General features: G+C 51.0%; 2 protein-coding genes across 2 annotated transcripts; both read left to right on the forward strand.

Annotated features, from left to right (window-relative positions):
* Positions 1–1,739: 1,739 nt before the first annotated feature.
* POP7 (POP7 homolog, ribonuclease P/MRP subunit) lies at positions 1,740–3,593 on the forward strand. Its single transcript, XM_047779723.1, has 2 exons — positions 1,740–2,663; positions 2,904–3,593. Exon 2 carries the CDS (start codon positions 2,914–2,916, stop codon positions 3,334–3,336), a length of 423 nt encoding a protein of 140 aa, XP_047635679.1. The 5' UTR covers positions 1,740–2,663; positions 2,904–2,913; the 3' UTR covers positions 3,337–3,593.
* An 11,149-nt stretch (positions 3,594–14,742) lies between these two features.
* On the forward strand, positions 14,743–17,208 carry EPO (erythropoietin). Its single transcript, XM_047779117.1, has 5 exons — positions 14,743–14,877; positions 15,419–15,561; positions 15,785–15,871; positions 16,107–16,286; positions 16,456–17,208. The coding sequence occupies exons 1-5, from the start codon at positions 14,865–14,867 to the stop codon at positions 16,615–16,617; spliced, it is 585 nt and encodes a 194-aa protein (XP_047635073.1). The 5' UTR covers positions 14,743–14,864; the 3' UTR covers positions 16,618–17,208.
* The last annotated feature ends 9,242 nt before the right edge of the window (positions 17,209–26,450 follow it).

Consider the following 26,450-nt stretch of genomic DNA (forward strand, 5'->3'; position numbering starts at 1 on the left):
GTTTGTCCTTTGCCTTACTGCACTGTCTGGTATTTACATCAATGAGAGTGGTGAAAGAAGACATGCTTGCCTTGTTCTTGATTTTAAGAGAAAGGTTTCCAGTTTTATACCGTTAAGTATGGTGGTTACTGTAGGGTTTCTGTAACCCTTTACCAGGTTGAGGAAGTTCCTTCCATTCTTTTTGCTAAGAGCTTTTATCATAAATGGGTTCTAAGTTGTGTTAAATGTTTTTTCTGTATCAATTAATATGATCATATATGTTTTTTTCCTTTAGTTTATTAATATGGTAGATAATACTGATTGGTTTTCTTATATGGAAACAGTCCTGCATCTTTGGAATAAACTCTACTTGGTTGTGGTGTATAATTCTTTTTTTATATACCACTAGATTCAGTTTGCTAAGATTTTGTTGAGGATTTTTTTTTTGCATTGTTCATGAGAGATATTGGTTTGTGGTTTTCTACTTTGTATAATCTGTCTGGTTTGGGTCTCATAAAATGGACCCTCTTCTTTTGTTTTCTGAAAAGAGATTGTCTAGAATTTGCGTTTTCTTTCTTTTTTTTGGTAGAATTCACCAGTAAAACTATGTGGGCCAAGATATTTCTTTTTATAAAGTTAAAAAAAAAACCTATGAATTTAATTTCCTTAATAGTTACAGAACTATGCAGATGATCTACTTCATCTTGGGTAAGTTTGGTAGTATGTAGTTTTCTGGGAATTGGTCCATAAATTGTGGAATTTGTCTGTAGCGTGTTCTCTATTACTCTAAGTATACTTTAATATATGAGGGATCTTTAGTGCTATCCTCTCTTTCATGTCTGGTAATTATAATTTGAATCTTCGTTCTCTTGTTCTTTGTCAGTCTTGCTGGAGGCTTATCCATTTTATTGATCTTTTTCAAAGAACCAGCTTTTGGTTTGAATTTCTTTATTGTTTTCTTGTGTTCAGTTTAACTGAGGTTTTTTGGTTTGTTTTTATTAAAGTATAGTTGATTTACAGTGTTGTGCCAATTTCTGCTTTACATACATCAAAGTGACCCAATCACACGTATATATACATTCTTTCTCTCATAATTTAATTGGTTTTTGTTTTTTATTGTTTCCTCCCATCTTCTCCCTTTGGCTTTACTTCGCTCTTTTTCTAGTTCCTTGAGGTGGAAGCTTGGATTACACTTCCATTCTTTTAAAAATGTTTCCAGAATACTCCTTGGTTCCCTGAAGAACTCCTGTTTGTCCATCAAAACTCAGCTCATATGTCACTTCTGAAGCAGAATAAAGTGGTAGACAGGCTTTCCTCCTCACCCCCAAATAGCCCCCAAACTTGTAAATATCTGAAGCTAAAAAGAACCACAGGATTTAAATGGTGCTGGGAAAGTTCTCAGGAACCTGACCACTTTACAACCTCCAGTCAAACGGAGTCAGACTCCACCCCAGGCAACAAAAAGCCGGTAGGGGGCATAAAAATGCCAACTCAAATGTATAGGCTTACAGTTTACCCAAGGTTATATCGGGTTTCGAAACTCAGTGGCAAGAACAGGAATTGTCATCCCTGTTTGAGTGATGAGAAAACTCAAGCGAAGAACAGTCAAGGACCCCAGTGCAGCTCTAACTCAGTTTCCAGTGGAACTCTACCAAAGCTAAAGCAACCTGAGCCGAGAACCCCTCCCCACTGGTCTTAGGGAGCCTCCAATCCCTCTGTGCTGCCCTGCCCTTCCCGCCAGGGGGCGCAGGTCCCTGCTCCTGGGTGGCGGGCAGAAGCCAAAGAGCTGGTGGATGATGACTGAGGAGTGCTAGTGGGTCTGCGAGCCACAGGGAAGCTGTAAAGGCTAGCCCCACGGCTCACAACTCGCGTCCCCAGGGGCTGGCCTGGAGGTCACCCTGGTTAGAGAAAGGGGAGAAGAACGGGTCCCCGTAAACTGCAGAGGAGTCCCCGAGCCAAAGAACTTGTCCTCCGCCAAGGGCCGGGCCTTGCTTGCCCCCATCTTCGGGCAGCCGGAATCTTGGACGGGAGATCAGTTCTGCCACACCTCCTCTGACCCGAGGAACTGCGATGGACCCGGAAGTCCAGACTTCTCTTCAGGCCATTCGCGATCAAGATCAGTGGAATTCGCCGTCCTCCCTTACACCTTTGGAAGACCCTTACCCCTAAATCCTCCACACCCCTAGAAAACCTCCTCTCTTTTCTCCCCTTCAGGACCCCTCCGGGAACCGGGTACTGGGTGGGATTGGCCCAGGGAAGCTAACCTTTCTCTTTCCAGATCCTCCCCGGCTTCGACTTGGTATACGCCCCCTGCCTCTGCAGCTTACAAGTGGTAGATCCCATCACCCCCGGAAGCCTCGCGTTACTCAAACACATCGCGCGGTTTTGCGAGCAACTCAGGAAAGGGGCGGGGAGAACGGATGCCGGGAAGGCGATTCGCGGATCGCCCGGGCCTGGCCACGGGGTATGGTTGCGCCTGCGCACTCGGGGGCCTTTTCAGGAGCCTGGTACTAAGGGCGCCCGTGTTCCGGCGTTCTTGCGGCGAGTCCCTTCCCTTCTCTTCCGTTTTTGGGGCCTGGGAGTTGCGGGCAGCTCCTTCCCTTCAGACTGGTCGGCGCAACGCTCGAGTGGTCTGGCAGGGGAGCGGGCTGCGTGCGCGCAGAGGGCACTGTGGAGCGAAGAAGGTAGGCGTGGGAATAGCTGGGGCGGTGGAGGGGCCTGAGATTGGAAGCGATGTGATGGATGAATGGGAACCGGAGGTGGGGGAGATGCTTGAGCTTGAGGTAAGTGGGAGGGGACTGAGATTTGAAGCGACGAGGGGCGTCGAGTGCGACCCCTCTTGGCTGCACCCTTTGGGCGGAAAACGGGGTAGGAAAGGAAGCCTGGTCTCTCCTCACCCATGGCTGATCTTTCTCCCACACCAGGGCACACTGCATGGCCGAAAACCGAGAACCCCGCGGGGCCGTCGAGGCCGAGCTGGACCCGGTGGAATACACCCTGCGGAAGCGGCTTCCCCACCGCTTGCCCCGGAGGCCCAATGACATTTATGTCAACATGAAGACTGACTTTAAGGCCCAGTTGGCCCGCTGCCAGAAGCTGCTGGACGGAGGGGTAAGGGGTCAGAATGCATGCACTGAGATCTACATTCATGGCTTGGGCCTGGCCATCAACCGCGCCATCAACATTGCCCTGCAGCTGCAGGCTGGCAGCTTCGGGTCCTTGCAGGTAGCTGCCAATACCTCCACCGTGGAGCTTGTCGATGAGCTGGAACCAGAGACTGATACACGAGAGCCACTGACCCGGATCCGCAACAACTCAGCCATCCACATCCGTGTCTTCAGGGTCACACCTAAGTAAAGGAGATGAGGCCAGCCCACCTTATCCACCCATCCCCATACAGCTTGGCTCAGAAGTGGCTTTTGTACTGAGTACATGAACCTTCTACCAGGACTGTGTAGGATAAAGCCTATCCCCTCACTATCCAGGGGACTCTGAATTGAGAGGGTGAATATTGTCTTTTGTTGGGCTCAAGCCGTGAGTCTTCCTGAATCTTTGTGGTCTGTAACCATTGTCCTATACATTAAAAAGCATCAAGTTGTGTTAGTGCCTGGCCACCCGACTGCACCACCTCTCTGCTGTGTAAATTCAGTGTGTACCTGGAAAGGAGAGTAGGAGTAAAATTTTACAAGGACGTAGGTACAAGAGGGGAAACAGTGTTTCCTGCCTTCACAGAAAGAGCATAAATTGTACCACAGACACTGCAGCATAAAACAAACTTTAGCACAAAACAGAAGTCTGAAAATCCTAATGTTTTCTCTAAAATATTTCATCCTCTCAGGAGCTCCCACTGTGGTGCAATGGGATTGGGAGTGCTGGGATGCGGGTCAGATCTCCAGCCCCACACACTGGGCTAAGGATCTGATCCTGAGCCCAGGAGCTCTATATGCCTCAGGGCAGCCAAAGAAAAAAATTTTTTTTTTCATCCTCTCAGAAGAAGGCAGGGTGGATAATGTGTATATTCTTCCCAGCTGGGGTGTAAAGCATCAGGCACTACTCTGGTGCTGGTTACCAGGCACAAGAAAGGTGAGGGTATAAGGATGATGGAAGCAAAGACAGGCCCCTGCTTTGTAAAAGGCTGTCGTGGGGACCGACACACTGACAGCTACATTTGATTCCTGGTGGCGGGGGGCAAATTGTTCTAAACAGCTATTCAGACCCCTCTGGCTAGGCTGTTCTAAGAGGGAAAGGAAAGTCTTCCCTCTGAGTTACTGGGCATACAGTCCGTAAGTACTTTTTTGTTTGGATATTTGTAGGAGGATCTGATTTCTCATGTTTATCAAACGAGTCATCTAAAGCAATGTTATCCAAGTGGGTGGTGACCGTTTGTGAGTTTTAAAATCAATTCTCTGGGTCATAGCCTTTTAAAAAGCAAGTAAAAAAGAAAAAGTGCAGCTTCAATGGTAATATCTTGTTGACACTGTTTCAGTTGTAGATGTGTATATAGACACATGTACTAGTTATGACATAAATCTTACTGTTGGTTGAGGTCACGAGAGTTTGAAAGCCTTTGATCTAAAGGTTAATAACAGAATTTGCCTCTAGTTTGCCTGAAGGCAGTTTGGTTAGGGGTTCTGAAAATCAGCCTTTCTGTTTATCAGAATCTCACCCCCCCCAGCTTGAGTATTCCTGTTGATGAGGGACTTTGATGCTGTACAGGTGACTATCAGCAACTCAGGAAAGGAGAGAAAGACGAGTGCTTCTTTCTAACTACTACACACATACTGAGTACCTGTTGTAAGCCAAGGCCTGGGCTGGGCCCTGTAGATACAAAGATGAGCATAAAATGGCCCCTGCCTTCAAGGAGTCCACTATTTGACTGGGAAGGTGGGTATATTAGTTTTTGTGAGATGACTAAGATGGGTTATGTAAGAAGAGTAGCCCTGATGTAGAAAAGTGAAGAACAAAATGGCTAACTTCCTGGTGGGGTCTGAGATGGCTTCACCTTTGACCTGGGTTTTAAAGGATGCATAGGAGTTTGTTAGGCAGAAAAGAGGGGAGAGGAAATACCTAGCAGAGGGAGCAGCATGCACAAAGGGGAGTCATGAACATCACTGTTCTGGCACTGGAGGGTCACTCAGCGGCTAGAAAGCAAGAAACAGTGGGCTTGAGAGGTAGAATGCTGGAGACCATTTCGATCAAGTCTCCCTGATTCCCCCCACACCCCAGTTTCCCTGTCAGCCTTGACTGCAAGGCTCCAGTATCAGAGAGGGAAGCCAGCAGGAAGCTGGAGGGAACTATGTGTCTCACTGCACGTATGTGCTCTTATGTCTGTGTTTCTGGCCTGGGCCCAGCCGAGGTGGTGGCAGCAGCCCTTTTGCATTCGGTTTGTTTTGGCAGCTACGTCTCCCAGCTTATTTGTTATTTCTACTCCATGTTCTCTCACTGCTTGCCAGTGGGGCTTCCCTCAGTGGCAGGTCTGTGTAAACAGCCCCTAGGCACTGCCACTGAAGATAGAGGGGGAGTGTGGGCAGGTAGGGGCTGTGGGGACAGCTCACGCATCTGCTGGAGTCCACGCACCATGGACGGGGCAGGGAGCTCTGCATCCCTTCGGCAGGAAGGCCAGCCCTGGCCTCTGTTCCCTCTGCTGGCGCTCTAAGTGTTTTCCATCAAAGCTGGGGAAACAGGCGGTGATGGGGCAGAAGGGGTGCAGTGCCCCTCCCTTTTTGCTCTACAGCTACTGAGCCCACAGCTACTGAGTGCAAAATTACCTACTTCAGAACAGCCCCAGAGGCCAGATCTGAAATGCTATCTCAGAGGAGGCTGTAGACCTTTGCTCATCATCTACAGTATGACTGAGCACCCACTAATTACAAGGAATCTGTGTTAGGCGCAGGCCTGCCTGGGGAGGCATAAACCACTGGTTCTCTAAAAACTAATAGGAAAAAGGACTGATAGATTTCAAAAGACAAAGAACCCACATAGTGCTTGGAACTGCCCTGGCATTAAAAAGGGCTCAACAGGAGGTCCCATCCTGGCTCAGTGGAAACGAATCTGACTAGCATCCATGAGGATGCAGGCTCGATCCCTGGCCTCGCTTGGTGGGTTAAGGATCTGGCGTTGCCATGGGTTGTGGTGTAGGTTGCAGACACGACTTGTATCTGGTGTTGCTGTGGCTGTGGTGTAGGCCAGGGGCTACAGCTCCAATTCGACCCCTAAACTGGGAACCTCCATATGCGGGTGCGACCCCAAAAAGACAAGCGGGGGTGCTCAATAAATAGCAAAGGCCGCTGTTGTTAGTGTGAGCCATTTTGCTAAGGAATGACTTGGGCCTCTTTTTTAAAAACTTGTTATTTTTAATTTTTTTATTATAGTTGATTTACAAGGCTTGGGCCTCTTAATGGGGATGGAGAGAGGGGAAGGAAGGTGATGTGTATCTGTGTTTGATTTACGAGGCTGAGTTATTAGTCCTGTCGGCTTTTACTTTTGTGGCTCAGGGCAGGGAAGAAAACGTGCCCTCGGGACACAGGAACAGGTTTGCTTGGGCTGAGGATCTGCCTGGGAAGTCACTGCAGTCTGTCAGGTGAGTTTCTGGTGCTTGGTCAGGACTTGGGGGGAAAAGGGCATGTTCCACAAACCTGGAACCTGTGGAGAAGCTGGACTAGAAGTACATGTCTGGTGTAGTTCCTTAGGGAACAGATGTCCCACTGCACAGAGATTTGGGGTGAAGCAAAGGTTATCCCTCCAAGAAAGAGGCCTGTGAAAATCACCAGCTGAGACTCCATCTTGCTGTATAGCACAAATTGACAGAACATTGTAAATCAGTTATCATTTTTTTAAGAAAGACTCCATCTTCCTAATGACATTATGGGTGCTTCTAGATTTATGTTTTTTGGTTTAGCCATATTTTCTAGCTGTTCAGTGACCACATATTATTTTTGCAGTAAGAAAAAGTCACTTTTTTATGAAGACTGTTCCTTTGATCTGGCCTCTAGGTGGGGTGATCAGGGGAGTCTGTTATCAAACTGATGGGATAACTTCAAAGAGAAGTGACACCATTGCCCAATCCAGTAACTAATAAGTACCTGACGGGTGGACAGATGGATGCATGCACAGGAGGACAGCTTGCTAGCCACTCTATAACAAGTCTCTGCTCCCAGATATCTCTTATTGGAAGTGTGCCTGCAAGCAGAGGGTGACCATTCACCTTTGCAGAACCTCGTAGGTCCCTTCTAGCTCAGTCTATGAGTCTTTTTTTTTTTTTTTTAACTTTTTGCTGCAAGAAAAACATATTTTCCTGGGAGTTCCCTGGTGGCCTAGTGGGTTAAGGATCTGGTGTTATCGCTGCTGTGGTACAGGTTCGATCCCTGGCCTGGGATCTTCTGCATGCTGTGGTAAAGACAAAAAGAAAAGAAAAGAAGAGCGTTTCTGGGAGTTCCCGTCGTGGCTCAGTGGTTAACGAATCCAACTAGGAACCATGAGGTTGCGGGTTCGATCCCTGGCCTTCCTCAGTGGGAAGGCCATGAGCTGTGGTGTAGGTTGCAGACGCAGCTCAGATCCCATGTTGCTGTGGCTCTGGCATAGGCTGGTGGCTATAGTTCTGATTAGACTCCTAGCCTGGGAACCTCCATATGCTGGGGGAGCAGCCCTCAAAAGGTAAAAAGACAAAAAAAAAAAAAAAGAGAGAGGGTTTCTGTCGTGGTGTGCAGAAACAAATGCAACCAGTATCCATAAGGATGCAGGTTTGATCCCTGGTCTCACTCAATGGGTTGACGATCCAGTGTTGGCGTGAGCTATGGTGTATGTAGGTTGCCAACACAGCTTGGATCCCACGTTGCTGTGACTGTGGCATAGGCCAGCAGCTGTAGCTCTGATTGAACCTCTAGTTTGGGAACTTCCATGTGCCTCAGGTGCAGCCCACAAAGCAAAAAAAAAAAAAAGAAAAAATATACTTTCCCTGAAAGTACTAAAATTGTTTGCTGGTTCATGAAATAAGACATGAACAGGAGGGCTCACTTATATACAGATCAGGGGATGCCTGTGTCAAGCAATAGGTTCTTGTAATTCATTGGTTATCAGTGAACCGTGAACAATCTGGGAAAATATTTGCTAAATTTAGGTGTTTAAGAGTATGAGGCTTCTATAAATTCCCTTGAGTAGATCTTGGCCTATATTCTTCCAAACAGGAACAGCTTATATGATGGCCCAGTAGGGTTCATACAAAATCTTTAAGTCCCCAAGCCCCATGTTAACAAAATGAAACTTTGGTATTCACGACTGCACCCCTGCAAAGAACTTACGTGGGAGAAAAACTTTACTCCCATTGTTATTGCCAGTAGTGTTTTCAAAGTCAGGATTTTTTAGCTTTTTCTTTTTCTTTCTTTCTCTCTCTTTTTTTTTTTAGGGCTGCACCTGAGGCATATGGAAGTTTCCAGGCTAGGGGTGGAATTGGAACTGCAGCTGCTGGTCTATGCCACAGCCATGGCAACATCAGATGTGAGCTGTGTCTGCACCCTATGCCACAGCTTGTGGCAACAGCAGATCCTTAACCCACTGAGAGAGGTCAGGGATCAAACCCGCGTCCTCATGGATACTAGTCAGATTCTTAACCTGCTGAGCCATGACGGGAACTCCCAAGGATTTTGTAGTTTTATTTTTGCTTGCAGAGGAAAGCCTCTCTGGCCAATTTAGCAGCTTCGTTTTCTGATAAAGGGTGGGTGATATGGGAAAGAGCGTGGGAATATTCAGCCATACTTGTGAGCAAGAGATCCTAGGATGGGCCTGACACTTTTCACAGAAACTAACCTGGGGACGTGGTTCTGGAGCTCAAGGTGAAGGTGGTGGTGCTTTGGGAGCCCTTCTCCAAGGACTTAAACATTAGGGGAGATTCAGAAGACAAGTAACCAAGGAAGGTGGCCCCATAATGCTTCAGGGCTTGTCTAGGGCGAGCCTGAAGACCTCATTCAGTCCAAGGTCCTTGGGACCCCCAGGCCTGCCCCGGGATGAGACCTATGTTAATGGGACAAGAGATTCCTGGTTGGCCCCGGGCTTTGAATCAACTTAAGTTTGAGACTTGCTAGATATTTGTCTTAACCAGCCCGCGACTCCCGCAGGGATGCTGGTTCACTCAGCTGTGTTCAGTGGCAAGTTTCCGCAAAGAGTAGTGGATGTAGACACCCAGACGTACCTCTGTCCACACCCACCATCCCCGTGACCTTTTCTAGTGAGGCTCGCGCGGGGGCAGCTACACTACCAGAGGCAAGGTGAACACATGCCCAGCTTCCCAGAAGGAACAGTGGAGGACACTGGAGGAAGGCTGAGGAATATGCTGGAGAGTTGGTCTCCAGGACTCCCACGTGAGGACAAACAGCAGGGAGAGTGAAGTGAGGGCGCAGTGATGACCGCTGGCCTTTACCAATTACTCCGTGCTGGCCAGCATGCAATCCCAGGACAGTCCTGGCAAGTGATTGCTATCATTTTTGCCATCCCCAGGCTCAGAGATAAAGTCACTTGTCCAAGTCAGGTGCTTGGTAAGTGGCAGAGTTCAGGCCGCTAATCCGGGCTGCCTTGTTTACCGGACAACCCTTGTCAGGCTGCTGAAGCACAGAGCTGCTACTAAGAATAGAAACCCAGGGGTCTGGCTCTACTGCTTACTCTGTGGCCAAGAAAGCAGAACTTGCCTCAGTTTCTCCAAACTGACCTTTGCACAGGACTTTCTTTGGTTGTCCAGCAGGAATCCCTTCTCCAGAGTCCGTGCTCCCTTCCCTGTTCCCCAAGGGCCAGGAAGCCCTCCCCCCAACGCCCTCTGAGGTCCCCAGCCGGCCACCTCGCTTCCCAGCACAGAAGGTCTTCCGGGCCTCTGGCTGAATTCCCGAGGCCCAGAAGAGAAGCCACTGCTTGGAAAGGAGGAGGAGGAGAGGTCTGGAGGTCCCTCTCGTCCCCAGCACAACTCCAGGCAGCTGGGACTTCATGCTGCCTGGGGGTCTGGACAGCCCCGGGGGATGGGGGGCTGTAAATCTGCTTCTTGGCTTTTTCAATCTGAACTGGCTGCCAGGAAGACTCCAGGGAACAGAGCCTGCCTCCACCCCCGCCATCCTCTGGTCACAACCGTCCCTTTTCAGACCCTGCCTCAGCAGCTGCCTGCTCAAGAAGTAGAAGGTAGCGTCTCAAGCCCCCTCGATTCCAGAGCGAGGTTGTCCCGGCCTGGCTCCAGCACGCATTCGGGGGCTGAGCAGCTCACTTCCTCCCTCGAGACCTCCCGTTTCTCTGGCCAAGGTGCCTGGAGTGGAGGGACCACGTAATGCAAGCCACACACAAGCCATGACCACACACAGGCAACATGCTAGGTGCCCAATGGCACCAAGGTGAACAAGATCTGCCGCACACGGTCCTTTGCTCTCTTCTCCAATTAACCTGTGCTGCCTGACTCCAGAGGGTACCATTCTCATCTGGGTCTACATGAGTGGCACTTCTTGGAGCTGGGTCCTGCCTGACCTTGTCAGTTGTACATGGTGGTCTGGGCAGGAGAGACCTAAGACACATACATAAAGGATGGCAGCTGAGATGGGGAAGACAGCTTCCTACTCGGGTATCTGGGAGGGCTTCATAGAGAAGGTAATGCTTGGGTGGAGGCTTGAAGGACAGGGAGAGATAGTGTGGGAGGGAGATCCAGGTGGATGACACAGAGTGAGCAAAGGGCAGGAAGCAGCAAACCATCCAACTAAGTCCATGTGAGGGGGGAGCGGGAACGAGCCAAGTGGGAGAACAGGCTGTAGAGGCAGGTGGATGGCAGCGCACAAAGGGTCTTCGTTCAGAGGCGACTGGGAGCCACTGCAGGCTCCTGCTCAGGGGACTGATAGGAACAAGGCCACTGAATGAGAAAGTTACTCTAGTGACACGGCTGGGGATTCACCTGGGGGGAAGAGACAGTGAGGAGACCCTCTGCGGTGGTCCTGGCGCTGGGCCAGCACTACGCCAGAGAAATGCAAACAGGCAGATGGAGGGGACACTGGTAGGGCTTGATGGGTATCAGAGGGAGAGCCCCAGATAGCGTCCTGCTCTTCAGGGCCCCCTGCTGTCAAGGATGGATAGATGGACCCTGCTGGGCAGTATCCAAGAGCACCTGTGCTGAAGCTGGCCCCCAAACCAGCCTCTGCGCCCTGAGTGGAGTTACCACAGCTCAGGGATTGGGTGCAGGGTGTACTGAGATACTGTCCTCTATTCCCTCTCCCAGGCTGCAATTGTAGCTCTCTCCAAAAGCCCCAGGAGATGAGCCAGGACCACTCTGTCAGCAGTCCCCAGCACCTAGGGGCTAGTGCTCAGGGCCCATCTCCCTTCCTTTCTCAAAGGCAGGGGCTTAGGGACCTCTGACAAGTTGCTGTCAGGAGAGAAGCAGGTCCCACAGCCTGAATGGCTCTTCCTCTCCTCCCTCTCCTCTGGCTGCGTCTACCTCCCCATCTGTTCCCGGCCCCCTCTCCATGGTCAGGTCAGGGCAGTGACGCAGGAGTCAGGGGACTGGGAGAGCAGAGCCCGGGGGGTGTGGGGGAGTCGGGACAGAATGCATGTGTGGACGTGTGTGGACGTGAGTGTGCGTGTGCTCGTCCCACAGCTGGGATCTGGGAAGGGAGCAGAATTGGGCTTTGAGGGCCAAGTGAGGCGTGGAGGCTGCCTGGGTGCTGAGAGGGAAACTGGGACCAGAGGGCATAATGGGGTGTGCAGACCAGCAGCCAGTACACCAGGTTCGAGGGGGGCCCCCAGAGCAGGCTCAAGGTGAGCAGAGGGCAGGGGAGCAGGGTCCGAGCAAGTCAGACCCTTATTATTTCCTATTATTTCCCCAAAGCTTCTGTCTCCCTGCCCTTCCCGTTCATCTTTCTGAACCCCTCTTTGAGAATGCCCTTTCCCCAACCGGTTACTCATGGCTGCCTCCATCATCTTCTCAACAGGCATCGCTTCCTAATTCACCTAACACTGCCCTCTCCTTCAACACTCCTGGGCCTTTTCTCTTTAGTCATTTTTGCCATTAGAGATCCTCCATCTTTTATTCATTTTTGTGTTTATCATCCATCTCTCCACTAGAATGTCAGTTCCACCAGGCAATGCCAAACCCTAAACTGGCTGAACCACAAAAGAACTCCTGGTAAGCATTCTTGTCTGTTTCAATCACTGCTCCAACCCCAGGTCCCTGGCCAAGAGTAGGTACTCTTACATGTATATTTCTTTTTTAAAATTTATTTTATTTTTAGGGGAGTTCCTGTCGCAACACAGCAGCAACAAATCTCACTAGGAACCATGAGATTGCGGGTTCAATCCCTGGCCTCGCTCAGTGGGTTCAGGATCTGGTGTTGCCATGAGCTGTGGGGTAGGCTGAAGACACGGCTTGGATCCCACGCTGTTGTGGCTGTGGTGGAGGCTGGCAGCAACAACTCCGATTAGACTCCTAGCCTGGGAACCTCCATATGCTGTGGGTGCGGCCCTAAAAAAGACAAAAGACAAAAAAAAATTATTTTATTTTTAGGGCTGCACCTGCAGCATATGGAAGTTCCTAGGCTAGGGGATGAGTCAGAGCTGCAGCTGTCATCTATGCCACAGCTTTCGGCAACACGGTATCCTTAACCCACTGAGGGAGGCCAGGGATCAAACCTGCATCCTCATGGATACTAATTGGGTTCATAACCCGCTCAGCCATAACAGGAACTCCCACATGTATATTTCTTGAGTGAGTAAATGACTATTTCCCACTCTTTCCAAACAAAATCCAAATTCTTCAGAGCGGCATTCACGGCCCTTCGCAGCCTGACCCTTCCCTAACAGTACTCTAGCCCCATCTCCACCTCTCCTCCCACAGCCTCCACCCCAACTAGGCAATGGACCAACCTCCCCCACCCACCTCACATCTCTTCCCATTGAAATCTTACCCACCCTTCAAGGCTGAGCTTGTTGTCACCTCCTGTATCAAATCTCCCTTGATTCCCTCTGCTGGAGGTGAGCTCCCCTCTTCCAAACTCTTACAGCTCAGATCTGTACACCTCAGTCCTCCAGGCCCCATGGACCCCCCCTTCTCTCTACTGTAAGCTACAAACTCCAGGAGGCAGGAGGCAGGAGGCAGGAAGCAGGGTTCAACACATCTTTTGGTCCTGAAAATTTTGTAGTCAATTGTCTTGCACTAAGAAGACACTGAATGCATGAATAAGGTATCTCTAATATCATGGGACTGGGGAGGGAGTGAATGTATAAATATCTACCTGTGTTTGTAGGACTTCCTTGCCTTTTTTTTTTTTTTTTTGGCTGTGCCTAAAGCATACAAAAGTTCCCAGACCAGGTAGGTATTTAACCTGCACCACAGCAGTGACAACACTAGATCCTCAACCCCATGTGCCACCAAGGAATTCCAGACTTCCCTGACTTTTTTTTTTTTTTTTTGGTCTTTTTAGGGCCGCACTTGTGGCATATGGAAGTTCCCAGGCTAGGGTTGAATCAGAGCTGCAGCTGCCAGCCTATGCCACAGCCACAGGAATGGGGGATCCGAGCTGCATCTATGATCTTCACCATAGCTCATAGCAAAATCGGATCCTTAACCCACTGAAAGGGGCCAGGGATTGAACCCTTGTCCTCACAGATACTAGTTGAGTTCGTTACTCCTGAGCCACAGTGCAGACTTCTCCATCTTTTATGAGAACTGCATGAGCTGGGACTGGTTTTTCATGACACCCATTTCACAGGTGAGAGCACTGAGGTTCAGGGACTCAGACTCACTCCTTTCCAAGGTTTGAGAGGCTGGCTAGCCTTGGATTCCTGCTCCCCAGACCTGAACCCCTGCCTCAGGGCTTCCCAGAAGCCACAAAATTTAGCTGCAAATTCTAAGTGCCCTCACTCTGGGGGTTAGCTCTATACTAGAGTTCTTAAAGAATTTTGTGGGAGTTACCATCATGGCTCAGCAGAATCGAGTCTGACTAGCATCCATGAGGATGCAGGTTCGATCCCTGGTCCTGCTCAGTGGGTTAAGGATCCAGTGTTGCCATGAGCTGTGGTGTAGGTCAGAGATGTGGCTTGGTGAGGCCCTAAAAAGACCCCCCCCAAAAAAAGATAAGAATTTTGTCACACAGATTAGCCTAAAAGTTCAGTATCTGGCTTTTCAGGGTCCTAGAAGGGGGGTAGAAGACTCCCCCAAATTTCTTGCTCTGTGAGGCCCCCATTAAATTCCTCAACAAAACGACCCTAGTTTCTAGAACAAGAACTGGGATTTTGAGGAGGCCACTGGCGTGCCCCACCAGCACCTTCTCGGCTTCCACACCCAGATGCCTTGCAATCCCAGCTCTGAGTCTCCGCCCAAGATGGGGACACCCCCTTCTCCAGAGGGCCGTCGGGGTCACCAGTCTTTCCCAGAATGGCACTGCTTTCCCAGCGCAGCCTTCTGCCCATCCAGCTGAGAGCACCCAGCTGCACCTTCAGGAACTCAGGGATCGGGCGGGTAGCCCCGTGCCCCGCACTCACGCCCGCTGGTCTCACGCCCCTGAGGGCCCCCGACCCAGGCGTCCTGCCCCGGCTCTGACCCCTCCGGCCCACACCTCCCGCGACCCCTCACGCACACAGCCTCCCCCCAACCCCCCACACGCACGCACACAGCTGATAACAGCCCCGAACCCCGGCCGCCGCCGCAGTCCCCGGGCCAACCCCGGCCCGTCGCCTCGCCTCGCCTCGCCGTCCTCCGGACCCTGGCTGGGGGCCCTCCCTGAGCGCTCTGTTCCGACCCCGCCTCGGGGGTCCCGGACAGCAGCCCCCTCCTTAGGGCGGAGAGGTGGCCCTGTCCCGCCAGGCTTCCCAGGATGCGGGCTCCCGGCGCCGGCACCCGCCAAGCCCCAGGACGCTGAGGGGCCGGGCGAGGCGCGGAGATGGGGGCGCGCGGTGAGTACTCCCGGCCGCCCGCCCAGCCCCTGTTTGAGGAGGAATTTACCGCTGGGGCTGTTGGCCCCGACGGGGGCTAGGTTCAAGGACCTGAGACTTGCCAAGGACCCCGGAAGGGCAAGGGGGGTGGGGCAGCCTTCACCTGCCGGCGGGGCTTGGGGAGTCCCCGAGCAAGTCGGAACCTGAGCTGGGACCGGGTGGAGGTTTACAGGTCCAGGGGAAAGAGGGGCTGCTATGTGGGTGACGAGAAAGCTGATACCTGGACCTGGGAGCAGCAACCAGGATCTGCGAGAGGGGAAGCCTCTGTCACACCGGGATTGAAGTTTGGCCGGGACAAGTGGATTCCGGTAGTTGGGGGGTGGGGTGTGCACGCGGCCGCGGGATTGAATGAAGGCAAAGGAGGCAGAGCCTGCGCGCTCGCAAGGTTGGAGTCGGGACGGCTGGCTGGGGGCCAGGCGGCCGGATGGGTGAACCTGTCCGTCTAAACCAACCCTTCTCCTGCAATGCCCAGCCTCACATTCAGCCTGGCTCTCTTTCCTAGAATGTCCTGCCCGGCTGCTTCTGCTGTCCTTGCTGCTGCTTCCTCTGGGCCTCCCAGTCCTGGGCGCCCCCCCACGCCTCATCTGTGACAGCCGAGTCCTGGAGAGGTACATCTTGGAGGCCAAGGAGGGCGAAAATGCCACGGTGAGGCCCCTCCCCAGGATCTTCCACAGGTCTCACTCTCAGGAGTTCAGGGTCTCCTCCAAGATCCAGGAACCTGGAACTGGTTTCAGGCGTGGAGGTGGGGAGCCAGAGCCCCCAGCCAAAGTGATAAAAGTGGTAGTCCCATCACAAATCTGGAAGCTAGGTAAGGGGCAGGGCCGGCAGGAGCCCTTGGGGCCCCTGACTCCGGGATTGTGCATTGCAGATGGGCTGTGCCGAAAGCTGCAGTTTCAGTGAGAATATCACCGTCCCAGACACCAAGGTTAACTTCTATGCCTGGAAGAGGATGGAGGTGAGTTCCTTTTTCCCATTCTCTTGGGAAGTCTCATTTGGGGAACCTCATAGGGTGGGAAGGAGAATGACAGTGAGAAAAAACGGAGCAGCAAAGATGAGGGCTGAATGGAATGTTAATTCGTTCATTCATTTGTTCATTCATTCAACAAAACTTGTGTCGGCTTGGGGCTGCTGAGAAGAAGGAGGGAGGGGCTGGCTTGGGCCAGCTGACTCTGAGTCTCTGGTCTCTTCAGGTCCAGCAGCAGGCCATGGAGGTCTGGCAGGGTCTGGCCCTGCTCTCAGAAGCCATCCTGCAGGGCCAGGCCCTGTTGGCCAACTCCTCCCAGCCATCTGAGTCCCTGCAGCTGCATGTGGACAAAGCCGTCAGCGGCCTGCGCAGCCTCACCTCCCTGCTTCGGGCGCTGGGAGCCCAGGTGTGTAGGACTCTCCCTCACACTTGTGTTGCCCTTTCTGGAAAGTGGGAGGAGGGCCCTGCCAAGGAAATGCCAGGGCTCTCCTTGTCCCCCCTGTGATTCTATCCTGAACCCCATGTCCCTCCGGGGTCCCCGGCACTGCAGTAAACTTCTGTTCTCTTCTTGGCAGAAGGAAGCCATCCCCCTTCCAGACGCTTCCCCCTCCTCTGCCACCCCACTCCGAACATTTGCTGTTGATACTTTGTGCAAACTTTTCCGCAACTACTCCAATTTCCTGCGGGGAAAGCTGACGCTGTACACTGGAGAGGCCTGCAGGAGAGGGGACAGGTGACTTGGTGTTCCCACCCGGGGCATGTCCACCACTTCGCTCACCACCACTGCCTGTGCCATGCCTTTCTGCACCTCCACTCCCAACCCCCGCTGAGGGGCCATCAGCTCAGCGCCAGCCTGTCCCACGGACACTCCAGGGCCAGCGGTGACATCTCAAGGGCTAAAGGAACCGTCCAGAGCTCAACTCAAACCTAAGGATGTCACGGGGCCAGCCTGAGCCCCCAAAGCAGGAGGAATTCAGAGATCAGCTTAAACTTGGGGACCGTGCCAGTCTGGGGAGACAGTGAGACTCATCTCGGTGCCCTGCACAACTGTGATGCCTGGACAAGCTGGAGGGAAAATACCTCCTTTTGCACCTACCAAGCAGGGACAGAATGGACTGGAGAATTTAGGAGGCAAGCCATGAATTCTCCAGGTCTCATGGAGACTCCCGCAACAGCAAGAGCCCACTGGACAAGGAGGGTGGTGGGAGCCATGACGGGATGGGGGCTGGCCCCTGGCTCTCACTAGGTCCAAGTTTTGTGTATTTTTCAATCTCACTGGCAAGAACTGAAACCACAACCTGACTCTTGGCTTTTCTCTTTTCCTGGGAGCCCCCTACTTCCCTGGCTCTGCCCTATCCTGGCAGTAGGCAGCAGGTCTGGGAAACCAGAAGTGGAGGGGGTTGGGCCCTACGTGCAGCCTTGCATGGCCTGTCTGACCTCTTGACCCCACTGGGCCTGAGGCCACAGCTCTGCCCACGCTGGTCAATAAGGTGGCTCCATTCAAGGCTAGTCCTCAGTAGGCAGCTGCCAACTGGCCCAGGATAAGTCTTTAGTGAGCCTCGGCTGCCAGCAAGGAGATAGTGGCCAGGAGGAGGGGCCCCTTGGGGGCTGGTGGCAGCTGTCAACACTGGCCACTGGACCCTTATTATTTTCTGCCTCCTCTCTGTGGCCCCTTCTTCTAATGCCACCTTGCCAGAATCAGCCTTTGGCATCTTAGCACACAAACACCCTCTGAATCCAGTGGATCTTTCCTTGGGACGGTTACCATTAATGATCCACCCTGAAACTTGCAGAAGGGGCTACAGATAGAGGTACTGTAGAAACCATCTTCCCAGGGAGCCATCTCATTGATCAACCACTGCCCAGCACTACTCCAGGTAGTTCCCTTACATGACATTTTATCCCCACACTGCCCCATGAGAACATTACTGCTGTCACTCCCACGGTTCAGAGGAAGAAGTAAAATAACTTGCCCAAGGCCAAGATGACGGGAATCTTCAGTTCTCCCAGCACTCACCCCTTCCCACTGCTGCTATCCCTGCCACATAATCCCTCCCTGCTCCCCCGAGATGGGGGACTCACTCAACCTCCACTCTTGATCCCTACTTCTTCTTCTTTTTTTGGCTTTTTTCCTTTTTTCTAGGGCTGCTTCCCACAGCATATGGAAGTTCCCAGGCCAGGGGTCCAATCGGAGCTGTAGCTGCCGGCCTATGCCACAGCCACAGCCATGCGGGATCTGTCTGCGACCGTCTGCAACTTATACCACAGCTCAAGGCAACACCGGATCCTCAACCCACTGAGCAAGGCCAGGGATCAAACCCGCAACCTCATGGTTCCTAGTCAGGTTTGTTAACCACTGAGCCACGATGGAAACTCCTTGATCCCTACTTCTAATTTTACCCTCCCCTCTGACAATCATCTTCAAATGCCTGCCCAGAAATGATGTTTCAGCTGCAAAGTAACGCCCAAGACAGACCTGTGCAGATAGAAAAAGATGTCACAAAACTGTCCGGGAACCTCCATCCTGGCCCTTATTATAAACGTGGGGATCAGTCCTTCTGCTTATATCATGAAACTTAGAAAAGTCAGCCTACCCCCCCTGCAAATAGGCAAAAAAGGAGGGGATGTTTTGCAATCTGCGGTAGGAAAAATATGGGCAGGTTAGGGGTTGGAGGGTATTTGCCAAGTGTATGTGTGTGAGGGGGTAGAGGTGAAGCTGTGGTGGGAGGAGTCAGCAGTGGGGCAGGACCCACGGAGAATTTTCACTCTGGCCAACGCCACTCCTGGGCTACAGTGCCCTCTTCAGGCCCTGTTGGGAAATGCAAGGATAATCTACAAGCTGTGTCTGACATCGCCTAGCTCCAGAAACATTTGTGTTATGGTTTCCATATCTGCCATCTGGTTTTGCTCCATGCTGTGAATCAGTACAGAAGGAGTCTCTCCTTCTTGCTGGCAAAACTGAAACCAAACGACTTGTCCTGAAGCTCAGGGAGTCCAGCTAATAAATCACAGCTGGGACTTGAACTGGAAATTTAGGGCTTATGACCCCAAAGTCTTGTCTACCTCTTCGCCAGATTTAGGGGCTTCTAGCCCCCAAATCTCAGCCTAAACATCATCTGGCTCTTTTTCCCCTGATCTTATTTCTCAGCTTCATTTCAGCTTATTGCTTTCAATTTTAAAAAAGTAGTTAATAGAACCTGAAATATATGACCTGGGGGTCAGGTGATGGGCAAGTATGTTAAGAACCTAATTTATTTATTTATTTGCCTTATTGTCTTTTTTAGGACTGCACCTGCGGCATATGGAGGTTCCCAGGCCAGGGGTCTAATAGGAGCTGTAGCTGCCAGCCTCCGCCACAGCCACAGCGGTGCAGAATCCAAGCCTCATCTGCGACCTACACCACAGCTCAGGCAACACCGGATCCTTACCGGCCAGGGATTGAACCCTCATCCTCATGAAAGCCAGCTGGGTTCATTAACCGCTGAGTCCCAATGGACACTCCTAGTTTAAATTAGGTTCTTGGAAGTTTAAATTAGGTTCTTGGAGTTTCCGTCGTGGCTTAGCGGTTAATGAACCTGACTAGCTTCCATGAGGACCCCTGGCCTCGCTCAGTGGGTTAACGATCTGGCATTGCCATGATCTGTGGTGTAGGTCAAAGACAAGGCTCGGATTCCACATTGCTGTGGCTGTGGTGGAGGCTGGCAGCTACAGCTCCTATTAGACCCCTGGCCTGGGAACCTCCACATGCCGCAGGTGTGGCCCTAAAAAAGACAGAAAGGCAAAAAAAGCAAAAAAACCAAAACCACATAACTTATTTATTCCACATTTATAGAGGGCCTGCTGTGTGTCGGCCTTTGCATTAAGTGGGAGGAAACACAGAATGACAGTCTGTGCCACCCATAGCCCAGTGTCTTCCTTGAGTGGCCAGTCCTCTGGGGGCAAAAAGACAGGAGCTTGTGAATGCAGACATAGCCAGCTTGGCGTGCGACTGAATCCTGAGGTATGGGGAGCAAGGGGCCCACGGTCTCTGCGAACAGACAGTTATGCCAAGAAGGCATGACCAGATTTCCAAGGTATGTCAGGTGCAAGCTCGGGGTGTAAGCTTTCTTCGGCAGTATGATTATTATGACTAACATCTTATTAACCTCTGGCACCTATACGATCTGCTGTGATTCTTAGGCCACTCCATCAAACAGGAGGACAGGAGGTGTCATCCCTGTTTGTCAGAAGGGAAAACTTGAACTAAGTTCCTCAGGTAAAAGACCAAGCCAGCTCTGCCGACTTCTGAGTGGGACAGGAGCCAGTTCAGCCCAGTTCTGAGTCAGCAGTTACATAACTGTTTAATGGAGAGGGCTTCTGTTTGAAGAGGGCTTTGCAATTTCCAAGGTGCTTTCCCGGGGCGGTCTTACATTTGATCTCCTAACCCCAGGAGGAGGACAGAGAACACAGAGGATCCCCATTTTGCAGAGGAGGAAACCGAGACCCAGAGGGCTTATGGATGGGTCTTGCCCAGGTCAGGAGAGGAAATGTCAGGACCAGGAGCTCCAGTCCCTCTTCTACCTGAAGCAGGGATCACAGGGCGGAGAGGAGACGGAGGAGACGAAACAGCCTCAGTCAATGAGGCATGAGTCCCCATTCATTCCTCACTACTAACTCCCTCCCGCTTCATCCCCTGCCTCTGGCACCAGCCTCCTTCCTGGAAAGGCAGAAGGGACCTACCGTCCTCCCCACCGCCCAGGTCTCCCAGCTCTGGGGCACCTCAGCCACCTCCTGCAGCCCCAGCTCCCACCTTGACTGTAGCCTCTTGGTTTTCGGTTCTAATGGCCCAAATGCTCTTCCTGGGCCCGACCCTGGCCCACAGGCCCCCTAGGATTCTCCTGGAACTACTCAGTCTACTAGTCTTAATGCAGCAAGTGGCTGTTGCTGGAGCTGAGTTAGCTAAATGGGCCTCTTAGACACTGGTGTCTATGCTGAATATTATTACACAATATTATCATATTATTTCCAGCTGGTTGAAGCTAATTCCTCTGAAATTCCACCATGAAACTGTGACATTATGAAAGATTATTGGCAACAGAGAAACAGATAGTGGCATGGTTTCCTAGCCCCCTTGAGTCATGCCCAAATGTCTCTATAAACTCCCTCCTTGATTAAAAAAATGAATTATTAAAAAAATATCCCACCCATATAAAATTTGATTTTTAAAAAACCTTGGCTCTGCTGGTCTCCACATCTTACAGATGAGGAAACCGAGGCCCAGAGTGGATGAGCAAAGTATCAAAGACTCCAGGAAGCCAGGACTGGCTCCAGTTTTCTGGCATGATTCCCAGACTCTTCCATATCCCAGGGGCCCTCGCACCTATTCCTGCAATTGCCGGTCTTGCAAGCTGACAAACGCTCTGGGGCCTTGCTCCTTCCTGACTGCCCAAAAGGCAGAACCCCATGGTTCCCTCCCACACTGCCATCCCCTCCGGTCCTGCCCGAGCACCAACCCCCACCCCCAGACAGGGCGGAAGCTAGGACTGTCCAGCTCTGTGGCGCCAAAGGGAGGTCAGCAAGAGCAGCCCTCAGAGGACATATTGCCCAACCTGGAGGGGGCTGTGGATCCAGTGGCTCCTGCTGCTCAGCCCTGGGTTAACCCTTTCCTGGCTCTGTCCCTCTTTCGATTGCTCTCCTGACCTGCTCTGGAGAAAGGGGAGATCAGGGTTTGGGCTGAGACTCCTTTACCCCCAGCCTTAAGGCAGAGGGTCTCTTCTTTGGGGCTTGACCCTGTGTGGATCCTGTTGAGGCCCATTTGGGCAGAAGGAGTCCCTGGGACTCTGAAGGGGGTTGGGACTTCCCTTTCCAACACCTGGGGCATGACAGTGCCTGCACCTTCCTGAGAATGGCTAACCCTGCAACCCTGTCACTTGTCAGGGGCCAAGGCCAGGCATCCTGGGCATGGATTTCACAGTAGGGAGGGGGGCCGCCAAAGTGAAGGGAAAGAAACAGAAGGTTTCTAGGAACAACTGGATGTGTGGGACACAGGAACTCTGGACTCATGACAGCTCCACCCCCTGCCAGGCCAGCCCTCAGGCCAAGAGACAGTGATGAGAGTCAACGGGATTTTTTAAAAGTGGTCAAAGCCCCCTCGTAGTTGTAATCTCACGTAGACTTGCTATTGATGAAACTGATAAAAGCAGATCTGCCCTGGCCGGGGTGGGACCCCACTCCCATTTGGATGAACTTTCCCAGCTGACGGGACTCGGCGGGACTCCGCAGGACTCCGCATAAGGTCCCTCGGCATCACGCTCTTATGCTGGGCATTGACATCATTTCTCTAGAGCTCAGGTTCACCATGTGGAAATGAGGACAATGAAGAGAACGTGAGATTCTACAGACGGCCAAGAGGCACATGAAAAGACGCTCAACATCGCTAATTATCAGGGAAATGCAAATCGAAAGTACAATGAGAAAGAAAACGATAACGCGGTAGCACCTCACACTGGTCAGAATGGCCTTCATGACAAACACCTGCAAAGAAATGCTGCAGAGGGTGTGGAGAAAAGGGAACTCTCCTGCACTGTTGGTGGGAATGAAAACTGGTACAGCCACTATGGAAAACAGTACCTGGCAGGGGAGAGAAGGGCGGAGAGGGAGTGAGTGTGTAAAGACGCGGCGGGCCGCCAGGGGGATAGAAGGCTCGGCTCCGGCCCGGTGGGTCCTGGGCGGCAGCCTGTGAATGGCACACGGAGAGCCTCCAGGGCCAGGGTGCACGCTGCCGCCGCCTGCTGCCCGCTGCCCCTTCTGGCCGCGTTGCTGCGCAGGAGCGCGGACTCCGGATGGGCAGCCTTCTGGGGACAGTGGCTTGAAGACCCAGGCGAGAAAGAGGAGAAGGTGCAGCACCACCCAGAAGAGGCAATGCCTGATGGCCCTGGAGTAACGGACGCCTTGGGATAGTCACCCAGTCAGACTATTGTAGCCAAAATCGAAGTGTTATGATTACTCATATCAAGAAGCAGAAGCTCTTCTGAAAATTTTTCCAATTCAAGCCACGATTTCATTTTATGAAGATTGTGATACTGAAGAAGAAATTGAGGAACTCATCTGTGAAAATGAATCTGATCACTTTTGATGACATTTGGAGCTTACAAGTACAAATTAGATTAGTGTACACATGTATCATAATCCTTTTAAACTAATTTATTTGTACATAAATTATTAAGAAAATGAAATATTTATTAATTACCAAAAAAACAGTGTAGCCATTCCTCAAAAAACTAAAAATAGAATTACCATATGATCCAGCAATCCCACTCCTGAGCATATATCTAGACAAAACTGTGATTCAAAAAGATACATGCACCCCTACATTCATAACAGCACTATTCACAACAGCCAAGACATGGAAACAACCTAAGAGTCCACAGACAGATGAATGACAAAGAAGATGTGGTACATATACACAATGGACTACTACTCAGCCATTAGAAAGAATGATAATGCCATTTGTGGCAGCATGGATAGACCTACACATTACCATAGTAAGTGAAGTAAGTCAGAAAGACAAATACCATATGATATCACATATGTGGAATCTAAAACATAACACAAATGAACTTATCTATGGGTTTTTGGTTTTTTGTTTTTTGGGTTTTTTTTGTCTTTTTGCCTTTTCTAGGTCTGCTTCCTGCGGCACATGGAGGTTCCCAGGCTAGGGGTCGAATTGGAGTTGTAGCCACCATTCTACACCAGAGCCACAGCAATGTGGGATCCGAGCCGTGTCTGCGACCTACACCACAGCTCATGGCAACGCCGGATCCTCAACCCGCTGAGCAAGGCCAGGGATCGAACCCACAACCTCATGGCTCCTAGTCGGATTCGTTAACCACTGAGCCACGACGGGAACTCCAAACTTATCTATGAAACAGAAAGAGACTCATACACTTAGGGAACAGACTTGGGATTGCCAAGGGGGAGGGTGTGGGGAAGAATGGTTTGGGAGCTTGGGATTAGCAGATGCAAACTATTACCACAGAAACAGATAAACAACAAGGTCCTATTGTATAGCATAGGGAGCTATATTCAATATCCTGTGATAGACCATAATGGAAAAGAGTGTGTGTGTGTGTGTGTGTGTGTGTGTGTATAACTGAATCATTTTGCTTTACAGCAGAAATTAACACATTGTAAATCAACTATACTTCAATAAAATAAATTAAGAGAGAAAAAGAGGGGTTCCTTCCCTAGCCTCGCTCAGTAGGTTAAGCATCCGGTGTTGCTGTGAGCTGCGGTGTAGGTCATGGATGAGGCTCAGATCCCCTGTTGCTGTGGCCATGGCGTAGGCCAGCAGCTGTAGCTCAGACTGACTGCTAGCCTGAGAACGTCCATATGCCGCAGGTGTGGTCCTAAAAAGAGAGAGAGAACATGGGATTCAATTAGGTCAGCTGGCAAGAAGTGCTGTTTCCAGCTCCTGGAAAGCTCTTGATCACTCATATCTCCACTCCCGCTGCCCTGACATTCGTGCCCACTGGCACACCCATCTCTCAACCTCCACAAACTCCTTTCCTGTCTCCCTAGCTCTGCCCAGAACCTCTGATACAGAGCCACCAGGGGCTGCTGGAGCAGCCTTTTGAAAATGCAAGTGGAATCAAGTCACTCCTGCTGCTTAAAAACTTTCAGTGACTCAAAGCTTTGGCATTCAAGGTCCTCCAAGGCAGGGCCCTGCCTCTTCCCAGTGCTATATTCACACATACACACATGCGCATACACAGCTCCAAGTGTCATGCTTCCTCTAAGCCTGGAATATTCCCTCTTCCTGGAATGTGCCTTACCAACTTCTCTGCCTAGTTACCATCTCTTGGTAGTTCAGAAAGCCGCTCTTGCCAAAAGCCTTTCCTATTCAGCTCCCTTCCCTTTCTGTCCCCAGTGACCTGGGTCACAGACACCTTTTCCAGGCTCCCTAGCAAAGTGCTTATCTGCCCAGCTACCTGTCTGACTGCCCCACAGAGGAACGCAAGTTGATGCAACTGTCAAGTGTGGCAGGAGGTGGGAGGGGATGGGTGGAGGAGAGAGCGCTGGTGTTAGCAAGGCTGCAAGGTATGGATGGGCTGGCTGTGGGCTGCACTGGCAGGTATCTTGCCTGGAAGGACCACTCTGTGGCCTTCTTGCCACCTGACCCTTCTCCATTCACCTGCTACTTCACAGATAAAACAGAAGCTGCCAGACATGCATGGGTCCCCAAACACCTTCCCATGAGTATTTATAGACTCAAATTTCCCTTATTTTGAAAAGACTCCACCTCATCTCAACTCCCACACCTGCCCTCCAAGTCTCACCTAGAAGATGTGATTGAAAACTCTATCCTCCTGGTGGGATTCCTTACTCAACTTCCACTCCCTTGCTGAACCCTCCAGTCTGGCCTCCTACAATCAGGCCCCTCAGATGGCTTTCACTAAGCACTGAGGTCCCTATTACGAGCTACATCTGTTACCCAGAAAGGCCTGAGAGCTTTTTTTTTTTTTTTTTGGGCCGCAATCTTGGCACATGGTGGAGGTTCCCAGGCTAGGGGTCAAATCGGAGCTACAGCTGCCAGCCTACACCACAGCCATAGCAATGCAGGATTCAAGCCACGTCTGCGACCTACATCACAACTCACAGCAACGCCGGATCCCTGACCTACTGAGTGAGGGCAGGGATAGAACCTGCAGCCTCATGGATACTACTTGGATTCATTTCTGCTGAACCACAATGGGAACTCCCTGCAATGAACATCTTTAAGGCATGCACATCTTTGTGAAAATACTCATATTTCTGGGGGAAGACTCCTAGAAAGGTAATGCTGGGTCAAAAATACACACATTTGAAAGCCTGTCACTGTCAAATTATTTCCTCAGACATTTTCACCAATATATATAGTCTTAGCATCAGTGTTTTTGAGTGTGTCTACCTCCACCCCAGCCAACACTCAATGCCTCAATCTTTTCAATTGTTAGCCACATGGAAGTTGTAGTTTTGATTAGTGTTTTGCTTATTACTATGGACGTAGAACATCTTTTCCAATGTTCACTGGCTGCTTGCAGGTCTTCCTCTGTGACTTTTTTTCAGTTCTTTGCCAAGAAGCATTTTCAGGCCTCACTTTACTGGATCTTTCCGTTTACTTTGTCACTGTTGCCAGCTATAGAACTTGAGGTTTGCAATGGCCTTCTGTTGGAATTCTGCAGACAATGTTCCACTGGCTCTCAGAGTCCATGGTTGCTACCGAAGAGTCCAGTGCCGTGCTGACTCCTGACCCTTAGTAAGGGACCTGCTTTTTTCTGTCTGAAAGTGTTTAGGATCTTCTTTTCACCCCTGATAGTCTGAAATTTCATGACATGCCTTTCATGGGTCTCTTTGGTAGATGGTTTTTAATCCAGAGGCTCATACTTCTGTTCTGGGAAACCTTGTTGGGGCTTTTTCTTAACTAATTTCTTTCCCTCCACGCTGTCTTCTTTGAACTCTCCTGGTTGAATGTTAGGCTTCCTGGACTGACCCTCCAAGTCTCTCTTCTTTCTTTCTTCCCTGTGCTCTTGCTCTCATTTTCTCTTGATTT

Source organism: Phacochoerus africanus, chromosome 5, assembly GCF_016906955.1.
Source record: "Phacochoerus africanus isolate WHEZ1 chromosome 5, ROS_Pafr_v1, whole genome shotgun sequence".
NCBI classification, from domain to species: Eukaryota; Metazoa; Chordata; class Mammalia; order Artiodactyla; family Suidae; genus Phacochoerus; species Phacochoerus africanus.

Excerpts from the sequence above, each read along its gene's own strand:
- POP7 (XM_047779723.1), top strand. The coding sequence starts at position 2,914 with ATGGCCGAAAACCGAGAACCCCGCGGGGCCGTCGAGGCCGAGCTGGAC.
- EPO (XM_047779117.1), top strand. Across the intron at positions 15,562-15,784 it reads AGGAGGGCGAAAATGCCACG|ATGGGCTGTGCCGAAAGCTG; the intron begins GTGAGGCCCCTC and ends TGTGCATTGCAG. Across the intron at positions 16,287-16,455 it reads TTCGGGCGCTGGGAGCCCAG|AAGGAAGCCATCCCCCTTCC; the intron begins GTGTGTAGGACT and ends TCTTCTTGGCAG.